Below are 12,762 nucleotides of genomic sequence, written 5' to 3'. Positions count from 1 at the left end.
CAGATAAAGGTTATAATGTTTAAAAACATCTTGAAAAGAAAATTTACATTAGAACACTTTGTATTTATGTTAAATAAGTGTGCTGTAACATCCCAACAAATACTAGATTTCAAATATTAAATAGGTACATATAGGCCTAAGGGAAAATAAGTTTATGGGCAACATCTTATATGGGAAACAATAATATATATCTTAAGGAGAAAATGGTGAGACCTAAACATCTAAGTTTTACTGTATTTTCTCATAACTCCCACACTGCCCGAGAGCAACTTGAAAACCGATTGCTGTTGCATGGTTCTTTTGTCCTGTGATCTTTGACAAGGTCTTGTTTGCTATCTACACAAAGCATTAACTGTGGGACCAAAAAATACTAAAACTTTTATGAGAATTTGGTTTTCCATTTTTGATGTCCTAAAATAACAGTGCAATGATTATACGATAAAAATGGTATATTGTTTTTGTGTCTGCTCTTTTGACAGAATAAATTGTCATCTAACACTAGCTGAATAAATTTTTAATTCACGTGACATTTGCAATGAATCATGTAAACTTCTGCCGTTCTCAGCATCTGCCGTTCTCTCTCTCTCTCTCTCTCTTTATCAGCCACTGGAAGAAGAAGGCATGTGTCCATGATTGCTGCTGCAAGTGCTAAATGCTGCATCACAAATGGCTCATTGTGTACATTCTTTCTGGTAGGAATTACGATTATTCATTGCATATCATAACTGCAGATGTCAAGAGGGCCACACTTTGCTGGTTTGTGTGAAGTTTCTCGGCTGTTGTTCAAATACAAGACACTACAGCCTTGATTGAAACTGTAGCAACCAGGCATGAAGGTTTTGACTTTATGCCACGAATAAATTATTTAAAATATCAGCAGCTTTATCGCATCAATAAAAATCAGAGTATAGGTGACCTAGCAAGCTCACTAAACAAGTTAAGTGTTGCTTGATGCTTCATGGTAAAAAAATTACAATCTGGGTGTTGGCAGCACTATCAAGGCACTGCTGTAAAGGTACCAACATAACACTGGCATGCGTGTTGAATGTTGTAGGCGAAAATCCAGAAGCACCAAGCTTTTGAGGCGGAGGTGGCAGCACACAGCAATGCCATAGTTGTGCTCGACAACACCGGCATGGAGATGATCAACCAGGGCCACTTTGCCTCCGACATCATTCGCAAGAGACTCGGTGCGTAGCCCCCGTGCCTGTCTGCAGGCCAGCAAGTAGTTAGTAAGGCACAAATGTCATTTCAATTGTGAGACTATGCACTCAGCACCAGAGACAGGTGCTGGATCTGTGGTGATACAGACTCCTGACCCTTAATTCAGCCTTAAGTGTGCTTGCAGAAATCTGTGAATTAATATTGGGGCTCTGCAATAACTCGCCTATTGGCCATTAGCTCCTAGGTTCTTCATGAGTATAATCTCCTGCACTTCTGGGCTTGAGGCAAAAAAAAAATTGCAATTATTTTGTGCATGTCCAGTTTGCAATTTTATGTAAAAAAAAAAATAGCAACATTATTGCACCCTACACATTCCATTTTTTTTTTAAAACTGAAACAGATACCTATTACTTACCGTCTATAGAGAAATCAATAAATGTTTAAAACAAACAACTTTTGCAAGTTAAACCTGATTATGATGATTATAAAGACAAAGCATTTGTATCCAAACACTGTATTATCACCTGTATGTCTACAGTCAGGAAAAGTATTTAGTATCTAATAATAACCCTAATTACTAAAATCATATGCTTTATTGCTTTGTTAGTTCAAAAATTTGTTGTATTGGAATTTGTGTTATAGATTCTCAGTTCTAGGCTAACAAAAAACAATTTGCAGTCACATCAAAGAGACAGCATGTTCTGATAGATGGCGTGTTTGTTTGTTGAATATGACTTCCAAGTGCCCTACTTTACCTTTACCATCATTACCCCACAAACAAGTCACCCAGCCCCTAGGCAACACCCTTGTTTCATGTCTCACTAGGTGGTGTACATTGAACCTACCTGCAGCAAAATCTAGTCATACACATGAAAACTATTTTTAGCTGACTTAGTATTCAATTTAGGCACATAAAAAAGCTTGAGAAAAATTTAATATCTGTTGCAAGAGTTAAAGTAAATAATAAAATTTATCATAGCAGTAGCAGCACACCAAACTATTAACAATACATACATGGACATGTAACCGTATCAGCTGCCATGCTGTTAATGCCATATATTGTTAATTTTACATCCAGTTTTAAACATTGAAGTTTATTTAATTTAATTATATCACCATTATTATTCAATATACTTAAATTAAAATAATGTTTTTTTCTAAACATAATTAACTGTGGGACAGTGAGTTGTGATATTAAAAGCCACAAGAACCGAATAGCCATGTGTCGGGCACAAAAATATTACATTGTGCAAGTGTTATTTATGTAAAAACTACAAATACATGAGTGCTCGTAGCAGCAACAGCCTTAAGGTAGGCCAGTGTTTGACTATAAATTGACCCCTCTTTTGAGATTGTGTTTGGTCTACCACACACACATTAAATTATTTAAGAGACTAGTAACTGTTTTAAACTATTTAAATTGCTGTTTTAAAGGTTTTGTGTTACATATTCAGTGAACAAATGGTCAAGTTCAGTAGTTTTGAGAATTTGTTTCTTGTTCTATTTAAAAGTAAGTGAGCTGGCAGTATTTATTTGAACCCTAAACATAATTGGTAAATACGTGATGAAAATAGTTGAAAATGAGATGAAAGTGAATAAACCATGTTGTGCTCTCCATAGTTATTTCAAATATAAAATTTTGGTTTCTTGTGCATCATCGTAAAGGCAACATGAATTAATTATAAAAAAATCAATACGACTATGTATTTGGATTATGTTTAGAACTGTCTGTTTATTTTAGCCTATGTTTAAAACTTCACTAATTTATTTCATTTTTTTTATTAAGTTAATAAAGTTCACTATCACTAGTGTCACCCTAAGATGTCCTATGTGTCATTGTGCCAATACCCTGTCACACTAACACAAATGAGTTTAGTTATTATTATCTTGGTTGTGGCAGAGGAAGTTATGGAGGTTCTATTTCAGTGGCAGATACCTTTCATTCCATGTTTGGTGTTAATAAATATCAACAAGTATTTTGCTTGCTATGTTTTAAACATTTAATTTTATATATGCATAGGTAGAGCCAAGATTTTACGGTTTTATTTTTTAGGAAATTTCGTCCTAAAGATTTTGAGATTTTGTCTTTATCGTCATAAAAATTCAGATTTTTTGGCATCACCGTTATGATTTATTTAGGAGATTTAAGATCAATAATAGTAAATGTAATTGTAACCCCTTTTATTAATATTTACAATTTTTGCTCAAAGTAAATAAATATTAACGGCGTAGATTGTGTATTAGAGGAAAGTATAAAAACATTATGAACATAACTTAGGACCTCATAATTTTAGCATTATTCTTCCCATATTTGGTGAAGGTGCATTTATATACAGGTGCCAGTATTTTATTTTGGTGAACATTATTCATGATTCATGAGAAAGCAACCATAGTTAGAAGTTCAGCATTCTCAGGCAAAAGAGATCTTCTCCAGTCACTGACAATGACAGAATACTTTGAAAATGACCTTTCAGTGTCAACATTTGATGTTGGTATCCACATTAATTTGAGTGCAGCTGCAGCAAACTCAGGAAAGTCACATTTCAGTTGACACAAGAGATTCACTATGTCTACACTGGCTGTGTGTGGTTTTTGTAGTTCACTGTTTACAAGCTTTTGAAGGGCCATATAACCTGCTGCTATTGCAGTTCTTGGCACATTTTGTAGGAAAGGTAGAGTATCAACCATTTTTGAGAACTTTTTGTCTTCTATGCTGACATTCCCAATATTTTTGGGGTTCAGCAGGGCATCAGTATCACGAAAAAGTGCATGAGAAGGATCACTTGACACAAAATCATGTATCTTTAGTAAGTTAAAATGTGATGTCTGTTTGAACTGTTCTTTCAAGGTTGCAGACTGAACACTTTTCATTTTTCTCAGTAACTTTTCAACAGCCTCTGGAAAAAGTCCTTTTGTTAGAACTTCCAATGAAATTTGAAGCTTCCGAAGCTTTGAATAGAGGAGGTGGGCAGTTGGGTAGGAGGATCCCTCCAAAAAGTTTGTGTCAACAAAGCAGGCACAATTTTTAGTGACAAACACACACTGAGCTTCAAGGGCTTGTATCTCAGTTTCTTGCAGCCCCTTTATGAATTTCACACCAGCATTATTTTCTTAACTCAATTGTTCGAAGAAGCTAACAATGTTATGCATGTGAGCAGCCAGGTAGAAAACAGCATGAAACCATGTGTTCCATCGTGTCACAATGGGCATTGGAAACATCTTCAGGTTATCTTTTCCATTCTTGTCCCTCAAAAAGTTGAGGTAGGCATGCCATCTCTTTTGTGTGTTCAAAAAAGCATTTTTTACCTTGATCACAGAGGTTTAAATCCTCCAAACTGTTCTGCCAGATCTCCTACCAGATTGATTTTATGTGCCCAGCACTGCACATGGCACACATGTTCACCAAATATACCTTTCAAAGTGCTTGCAGATCTGGTCATATATCTAGCACCGTCAGTTACATATGCAACTATGTTTTCTTCTTTTATTTCATACTTGGTGCATAGGTCAATCAAAGCTTTCGAGCAGTTGACAGCATTAGCAGCTTCAAGTACACATGATGCTCCAAGTAAAATGCATGTTCTGACCCTGGTTGCAATATCTGGAAAAGAATATTGAACACACAGTTATTTGAATTATCTGTGGTTTCATCTGCCATAATTACGACTTTCTGGTCTGCCACTTTTTCTCTGATCTCTGCCTCTTTCTTTTCCCTTAAAAGAGGAATATATTTTTTTCTTACCCAGTCTGCACTAGATATATCACCAGCACCACTGACATGTTTTACTAGCCATTCCCTAAGTTTGCAGTTGATCCAGTTTCTCAACAGGAATTCCAGTCACAATAAATGTTTCAACTGTTTCCAGTACAAATTCATCCTTTTGTTCCTTGGCTCGTTTTAGCACTGGCCCTGCCTCATCAATTTAAAGCTGCCGTTTTGAAGTTTGTTGCCTTTGCTTCCCATTTGTGTGTCTCTCTGACTGAATGTGTTTGTTTAATGTATCTTTCCTTTCAAACTTTAAACGACAGTCGCAAAATTTACACATCAATATTTTTACTACCACTCACATAAAACATTTCTTTTCAAAATTCTGCTGCACGTGCAGCCACTGTTGGTTTATTTTTAGGCATTTTTTGGTTTGTTACACAATGTTGCTAACCTTTTCCTAAGACAGCAACGCAGAAAAAAGAAAACCACAGAAGCTTAACGAACGTGAAAAGTTTTAAAATGTAATGAAAGTATAACTCGATTTATGTTGCAGCATTGTAAATACGCCACTGATGCTGTAAAATGCATTTTTTTTATGTTTACAAAAATAATGTTGTTTGATGTATTCATGCCAATACACGAAACATTAATATTATTTTTTCTTAACGCATGTGATGCGTGCTGCACTTCATCAAGATTTTAAAGTTTTGGGTGCTGCGGTACACTTATTTAGTCAGAAAACGATAAATTTTTTCCTGGCTTTTAAATTACGTTATAAAACACGCACGCGGAAAATTATTACGCTCAACACAAGTGCGTTTGCGTCGTGTTGTCTAACGGTGTCTATTTACAATCTTCACATAATGGCGGCACTGTTTTTCTAACGTGTGTGTATATAACCAAAAACAAAAAAATTATTATCTGTGTAAAAACTATGAAATATTAATGTCTTCTGTTAGATTTATATTTTGCAAAAGTGTGTTTGAAACGCCTACAAAGATAGTTGTTCCAAGAAACGACATAAACAAGAATTTTTCATCTAACTGGTGATGTTATTGTTATGTATTTTGTGTTCATATGGTACCTAATCTATTTTTCGTGTTTTAGCGGTGTTAACACTCAATAGAGTTTTATTTCGCGTGCGCGAAAAAATCGTGGCTCTACGCATAGGGCATAAGTGTGTGTATGTTGTAAAATGAAAAATCAAATTCATTATAATAAATTTAAGGTACAGTAGTCTGAATGGCTTAGAAAGGTTAACAGTCAAATCCTTCCTGGTGAAAATAGAATAGACTTTTGGTAAACACCTTAGCTGTTGTGGGGGGGACACATTTTGGGTTACCCATGTACACATCTTTCTAACTTCCCTTTAAGCCCCTGGAGACACTTTAAAAAAGGTTTCATAAATTTTGAAAAATTGCAATGTGTCTACTAATTTTTTTCCTCTGTATTAAAATTCAAAAGCTTCGAAGATTACAAAGTTATTTTTTTTTGAGAGAAGTTTTTCTCCTAGTTGTAAAAAAAAGCCTTATTAAACATGGTTGTCGGGGCCATATCTCATGAGATTGGTTAATTGTTTTTTTATTGAGAAGAGAACTAGTAAGGTCTTAAAAAAATATATTGAAACTGTCAGGCACTAATAAGGTTAATATGTGTGGGCACAACATGGATGTGAAAGTTGACAGTTTTTCCAGCCACTTCAATAATACTCATTGTTGGGAAATGAACAGGATGTCCACATTTGGAAAGTCAGGGAAAGTCAAGGAAAAGTCAGGGAATTTACTTTAAAACCAGAAAAGTCATGAAGGTTCCTTAATGATAGTAATTTGAAAGGAAAATATTATGTTCGATATGCCATCACCCAGACTTTGGAAACATTTTTTCCCAGATGGTGTTTTATTGCATGGTCACACACTCTGTTTGAACTAGTACAAGGATGGTGGATGTTGGATTGTCTATTTCTTTCAGAAAATTGTAAAGTAGGTATATTTTTTAAAACTTTTGTCAGGGAAATTTGTAATTTTGGTCATGAAAATGTCGGGGGAAATTTCCTACAGATTAGTGTGGACCTTATGTATCATCTTGTAGTTAGTATGTATAATTAAACAGTTGGGATGGTAGAAAAACAGCATGTGGTCTCAGCTGCTAGGAGTGCCGGCCCGGGAATCGGGGAAGGGGAGCGGGTGTTGGAACTCGGGGCCTCAGAGGTACAGCGTTGGTGACCTCGACCGGACGATGCTGTGTGCAGAGGAGCTGCACCGCCTGTGGGAGCTGCTGCTGTCCAAGCTGGCGGAGAAGGGCATGAAGCTGCAGCAGGCCCTGGTGCTGGTGCAGTTCCTGCGCCAGTGCGACGAGGTCATGTTCTGGATCAGCGACAAGGTGCCCCTACCCACCTCCCGAGTCACGCTCTGTGGTTCTTTGGCACATTGTAGTTGGTTTTAGAAGCAGCAGAGTGCGAAACGTTAGTTATTTCGAAAAATACCCAGTTAAAGGGTAACATATCAGTGCCACGTTATTTGTAACACAATTTTCTCGACTAATAAATTATAATCGTCACCTGATTGGCAAAAGGGCTAATGTTACATTTTTTACGATTTTTAGTTTTATGTTGGTAAAATTCTTTAAAATTCAAACACATCTTGGCAAAGGGACTACCTACATAAAAAGTAAACTGGATTTTTTATTCCGATGTCTCTTTTATTGCCTATATTGTATTTGTTAATATTTTAACAGTTTTTTGTTCCTCCTGTAAAATTACGATTTTGTAACATTCGTCCTTTTGCCAATCTGGTGACGATATGTAAACCTGAAGAAAACTGTTTGCTGGTTTCAACATTAAAAAAAAAAAATGACTGGTACAGAGTGTTTACCTGACCGGGCAATTTGGGAAACTTTGTATTAGCGGGGAATTTTTTTGGTGCTGGGAAAACCGTGAGGAACCTGTGAATTTTTGATAGTCATTGGGAATTATTTGCTTGTCTAGCAAGTTGAAAAGAACTGATTTAAAAAAAAAAAACTGCTCGTTATGCCTACAAACTACATCACTTAATACCATATTTGAGCATTGTTTACTGGCAAATCTCATCAGCAGATGTGTTTAGGAATGCAAAACTTGTTAAGATATTATGGGTTTCCGGTGATTAGCCGTAGGGTAGAAAGTCATTACTCAGGTTTTCTTTCTTCTCTCCTGTTTTATTTTTTTATATTTGCATCTGTAGATTTTAACCGGCGGTATTAATAATCACTAGAAGCATTGACCAAAAACCAAAAAATAATATTCATGTGAAAGAAACTAAACTAGTGGATGGTCCAGCAATTATTTTTTTAGTTCAGTGTCTTAGCAAATAAGTTTTTAAGGGCTCCATAAGAAAATTACTTATACGTATCTGTTATTAATATTTGACCTTTACAATTAATTTTCAGATGAATTTGTTCTACTGCCAGTATTAAATAGATTTTTAGTGAATAGTAAAAAAAATTGGATGAACAAGTTGGGAGGTACTTTCACAACTCAAAATTCATAATGTGCATATTGATTTGTATATGATGAATTTAAAGCTAGGAACATGTTTTTATAATGCTCAACTAACAAAAATACTGGTAAGAATTTATTTGTTATGTTTATGTTAATTATTATTTTAAAAATTTTAATGTTAAAATGATATACCTGGCAGCTGCCGAAGTAATTTTAGTTGCATCCTTATAGTTTGCTGTATTACAGGGTGTCTACAGGTCCCGAAAGTCACGAAAACGTCACGAAATTGAGGGATTGGTCACGAAAGTCACGAAAAAGTCCGGAAATTAATGTAAAAAGTGTAAAAAGTCACGAAACTTTAATAAAACAGACTTTTTTTAAATTGTTTTTGTTTATGTTTCGTACGGACAGACAAATTTAATGTACAGGTCTACCAACTATACATGTATTCGTAGTAGCATTTATGTGGGGTAATACCGTTGGGTAATACTCAGAAAGTGACTTTTTGCTGTTGGTTAACATGAACAATTTCAATTGGCTCTTCGACTTTCTTGGCTGTTACACTTTGTGCACTGGCCTTTGCTGTTACAAGATGGCGTAGTACATGGCTGTTCATCCGTGTGGGAAATTAACCGCATGATTGAACGTCTCCGTGTACTAGGAAGCTGTATTTTTAACTGTGATACTAAAATACTTTTAGCGAGCAAAGTTAGGTTTTTCGTTTGTAAAGTAAGCTAGAACTAAGCGTGTACAACTATTCGAAACAGCATACAGTGATGTGCCAGTGCGGTATTTGGCTTTATGACTAAACTTGAGACACATCACAAAAGCAATCTGTGTATTTTAGTGCTGTAGGTGTTACAAATCAAATCACGACGAATAATTTAACATGAAATTATGTACATACGACGTTATGATTAACATATTTGGCCTCTGCTTTATTATTATTGTTGGCGGCAGAAATTACAATCTGGCTAGGTAAGTTACGTTTGTTGACATTGTTAATGTTTATTTACTCTTTATTATGGTAATTATTTATGCACAAGTGGAAGCAAGCGTTTAAACTCGCGTGAGTTTTAAACTTGTAAACAAACATTTTTTTTTATTTAACGAAACGTGACTTGACCGTACATCAACCAATGCCATAATTTTCTGAGTTATACCCCTTTTATTTCAGTTTTACACATTAAATTTTTCTTGTATTTCACAAACAAATATGTAGTGATATTTCAGTTATATATAGGCCTATATGCATGTGTGTGCTACGAAAATATATTTTCTCTCTTTCATCATACATGTTTAGGATAATTATATTTTATTAAGACATTTTCTATAATATAAACACATGTACATTCCCGCCAAATTAGCATTAAACAAGCATTTGTGTTGAAAATATCTTCCAGATTGTGTGTATTATGAAATGTCTCGTGGGTGTTTCTGTGTGTAGTGGATAAATTGTGATTATAAAAATGCCTGGTAAATATAGTTTTCGAAACAGCTGGTATGAACTGCCATATGCAGGCACCTGTAAGTTGTGGCTGAGACGCGATGAAACTGATACGAATAGAGCATTTTGCTGCATCTGCAGAACAAACTTTGATATTGGTCATGGAGGTTTCAACTCGGTTAAGACACATGAAAAGGGTAAATGTCATATTCAGTTAGTGAATGACTTGAGTTCAGGCAAACAATCCCTAATAACTAGTAGGCTTAAGCTTAAGTCAAATGTTTGTAGTAATGTGACAGATACTTTGCCTAAACCATCATGTTGTGGGCTTGATGCATCTGATTCAAGTTTAGTTGAATCAGATTGAAACAAAAATTGCTGCGTACAGTTTTACGCAAAAAATTATGTTTAGTGGTCACTAAGGTCCTGAAAAAGTCCTGAAATTGGTTTGCCAGATATCTGTAGATACCCTGTATTAGTTATATCAATGTTGTCTTTTCGTGAAATTTTGCTGTTGATTGCTACTTTCATATTTTAAACAACGTACAAGAGCTACTGAATTATTTCCAGGAAATACACTTGTATCACCGAAGTAATAGCCTGTTTTATTGCATAGTCGTCTCACATTTCATACTAAAATCAAGTTTAAAAAGTAGGTATGCGATTAATATGCGAGTAAAGCATTTTTGTTGATGTAAAGTTATTCATAAAAACAAAACCTATTTCATGGAAATTACGTTTAACTAAAAGCTTTTCTTACAGAAGCATGCCAAACCATTTAAATTAATTGGTCATCCCACAAATATATATTTCATTCAATTTAAAATAGAGAAATGAAAACAGAGACCTGAGTGTGAGCTGGAACTAATGCATAACTATTGTCTTAGTACACGCTAACCTCAAAAAAGTGCTGGCTACCAAATGAAGTTTACTCGGCACGAGACAGCGGGCACGTTGCATGCAATCGGCGAGCTAGCGATATTGATATTCGACTAAGTGTGCACACTATACACGAGCATCAATGTAACCAAACGTGAATGATGCCAACTAGTACTGGCTATATTTTAGTACGTCCTATACAGAGGCAATGAAGATGAACAGATAAAAATTATAAAGTTTATAAAGTCTTTAAAAGAAAATTTACACGTTGGACAACTTGTATTTCTTTAAATTAAATAAGTAGTGGTAATATCCAAAATAATAATAAATTTCAACTATAAAATATTTTGTTTTATATGAGAAAAGTAGTTTATGGACAACATCTTCCATGAAAAATATTATTAATTAATGAGAAAATGGCGGGACCAAAACATTTGACCATATTGGATGGCAAATTGTATTGTGCATGTACATCTTCAACAAGTTTTAATGTAATTGTAATTACTGTACTTTACCATTATAACTACCAAACTGCCTGACAGCAACTTGAAATCGATTGCTGTTTACTACCTACACAGAGTGCACAGGATCTAACTGTAGAACCATTAACAATGTAATTTTTATGCAAGAATTTTTTTTCCAAATTTTGACGCCCTAAAAGAACGGTGCGACGCACGATAAAACATGATGTAGTCTTAAAGGAATTCTTTCTATTTTACATATTACATATTAAATGTATGGTAAATATTAAATGGCTAATTGGTTTCAGCTCTGATGTAACCAATGTCGTTAGCTATTTCAACGTAGTAACATTTGTGAAATTTCTTATTAATCCTTAAGAATTCTGTCAATAAAGTGGTCACCCTAGAGTTTTGGTTACTAGTAGTTTAAAAAGAAATTATATGAGCACAGGTTTTCCAATTTGTTTATTACATTAACTATGTTTCATTTGTTTGAAATACACTTACGTTGTACATCTTGCGTTTGAAAAAATAATTACCCTGTTAAATTTTTATTGCATGGAGTATTATATATAAATTTCACTGCATAAAACAATTTTAACCCAATTACACCTAAAGAGGTGTAACTTCAAAACTAAAATTCTTAGTTTTTATTGTCGCGTGGGGCTATTCTCGGTAAATTGCTGAGTATTCCGTGTACATAATATTGCATTTTGTACGGTACAGTGTATTTTTTCGTATGAATTTTGCTGATGTGTAAGTTCTCCTGTAGTAGTTTAAGAAACATAACATGAAATAGGTAAGTAAATGTGGATTTGTTTTTCGTTGAAGGAAACGTTTGTGACGACGGACGAGTTCGGCCACGACCTGGAGCACGTGGAGGTCCTGCAGCGCAAGTTCGACGAGTTCCAGAAGGACATGGCGTCGCAGGAGTACAGGGTCACGGAGGTCAACGAGCTGGCCGACAAGCTGGTCACGGACGGCCACCCGGAGAGGGACACCATTCTGAAACGCAAAGAGGTGCGGTACTGCCGTGCGGTCGCGTCGCGCCCCCTACGTGGGTCCGGGCCACTCGGCTTGCCTCACACACTTTGTCTGCTTTTCAACTCGGCAGGAGCTGAACGAAGCTTGGCACCGCCTGAAGCAGTTGGCGCTCATGCGGCAGGAGAAGTTGTTCGGCGCCCACGAGATACAGCGGTTCAACCGCGACGCTGACGAGACCGTGGCTTGGATTTCGGAGAAGGACGTGGTCCTTTCTTCCGACGACTACTGTCGTGACCTGGCGAGCGTGCAGACTTTGCAGGTGTGTATGCATGTGTAGTTGTATATTGTATGTACTGCTGCTGTCATTTCATTGTTTTTATTCTTAAAGTTAATTGCATGAGATTCTCATTATACCCATATTTTATTGAAAAGAATGTAATCAATTTTGAAATGGTATATTCATGGCCTGTTATCTTCTGTGCGTAAAACTGTTGGTAGTTTGTTGATAATTTAAGTATGCTGCTGTGTTGATTACATCAATGTCATAAGTTAAGTCAATGTATTGTGCTGCTACAGTAAGTGATAGATGTGAAGTATGGGAAATCGTTGCGAAGAATGTTGGGGATACCTGATGCCTTGACAT

At 35.6% G+C, this 12,762-nt stretch overlaps 1 protein-coding gene across 1 annotated transcript in view; it reads left to right on the top strand.

The window, feature by feature from the left end:
* The window catches only part of LOC134537837 (spectrin alpha chain), a 99,423-nt gene that overhangs the window by 7,320 nt on the left and 79,341 nt on the right, over window positions 1–12,762 (top strand). The window contains exons 4-7 of the mRNA XM_063378695.1: window positions 1,055–1,190; window positions 7,122–7,252; window positions 11,967–12,155; window positions 12,250–12,438. Of these exons, the coding sequence (XP_063234765.1) occupies window positions 1,055–1,190; window positions 7,122–7,252; window positions 11,967–12,155; window positions 12,250–12,438 (645 nt within the window). The remainder of the gene's footprint in view (window positions 1–1,054; window positions 1,191–7,121; window positions 7,253–11,966; window positions 12,156–12,249; window positions 12,439–12,762) is intronic.

The sequence above is a fragment of the Bacillus rossius genome, chromosome 12, assembly GCF_032445375.1.
Source record: "Bacillus rossius redtenbacheri isolate Brsri chromosome 12, Brsri_v3, whole genome shotgun sequence".
Taxonomy (NCBI): Eukaryota; Metazoa; Arthropoda; class Insecta; order Phasmatodea; family Bacillidae; genus Bacillus; species Bacillus rossius.
The sequence above is the reverse complement of the archived record's forward strand: the minus strand, read 5'-3'. Positions and strand labels throughout refer to the sequence as shown.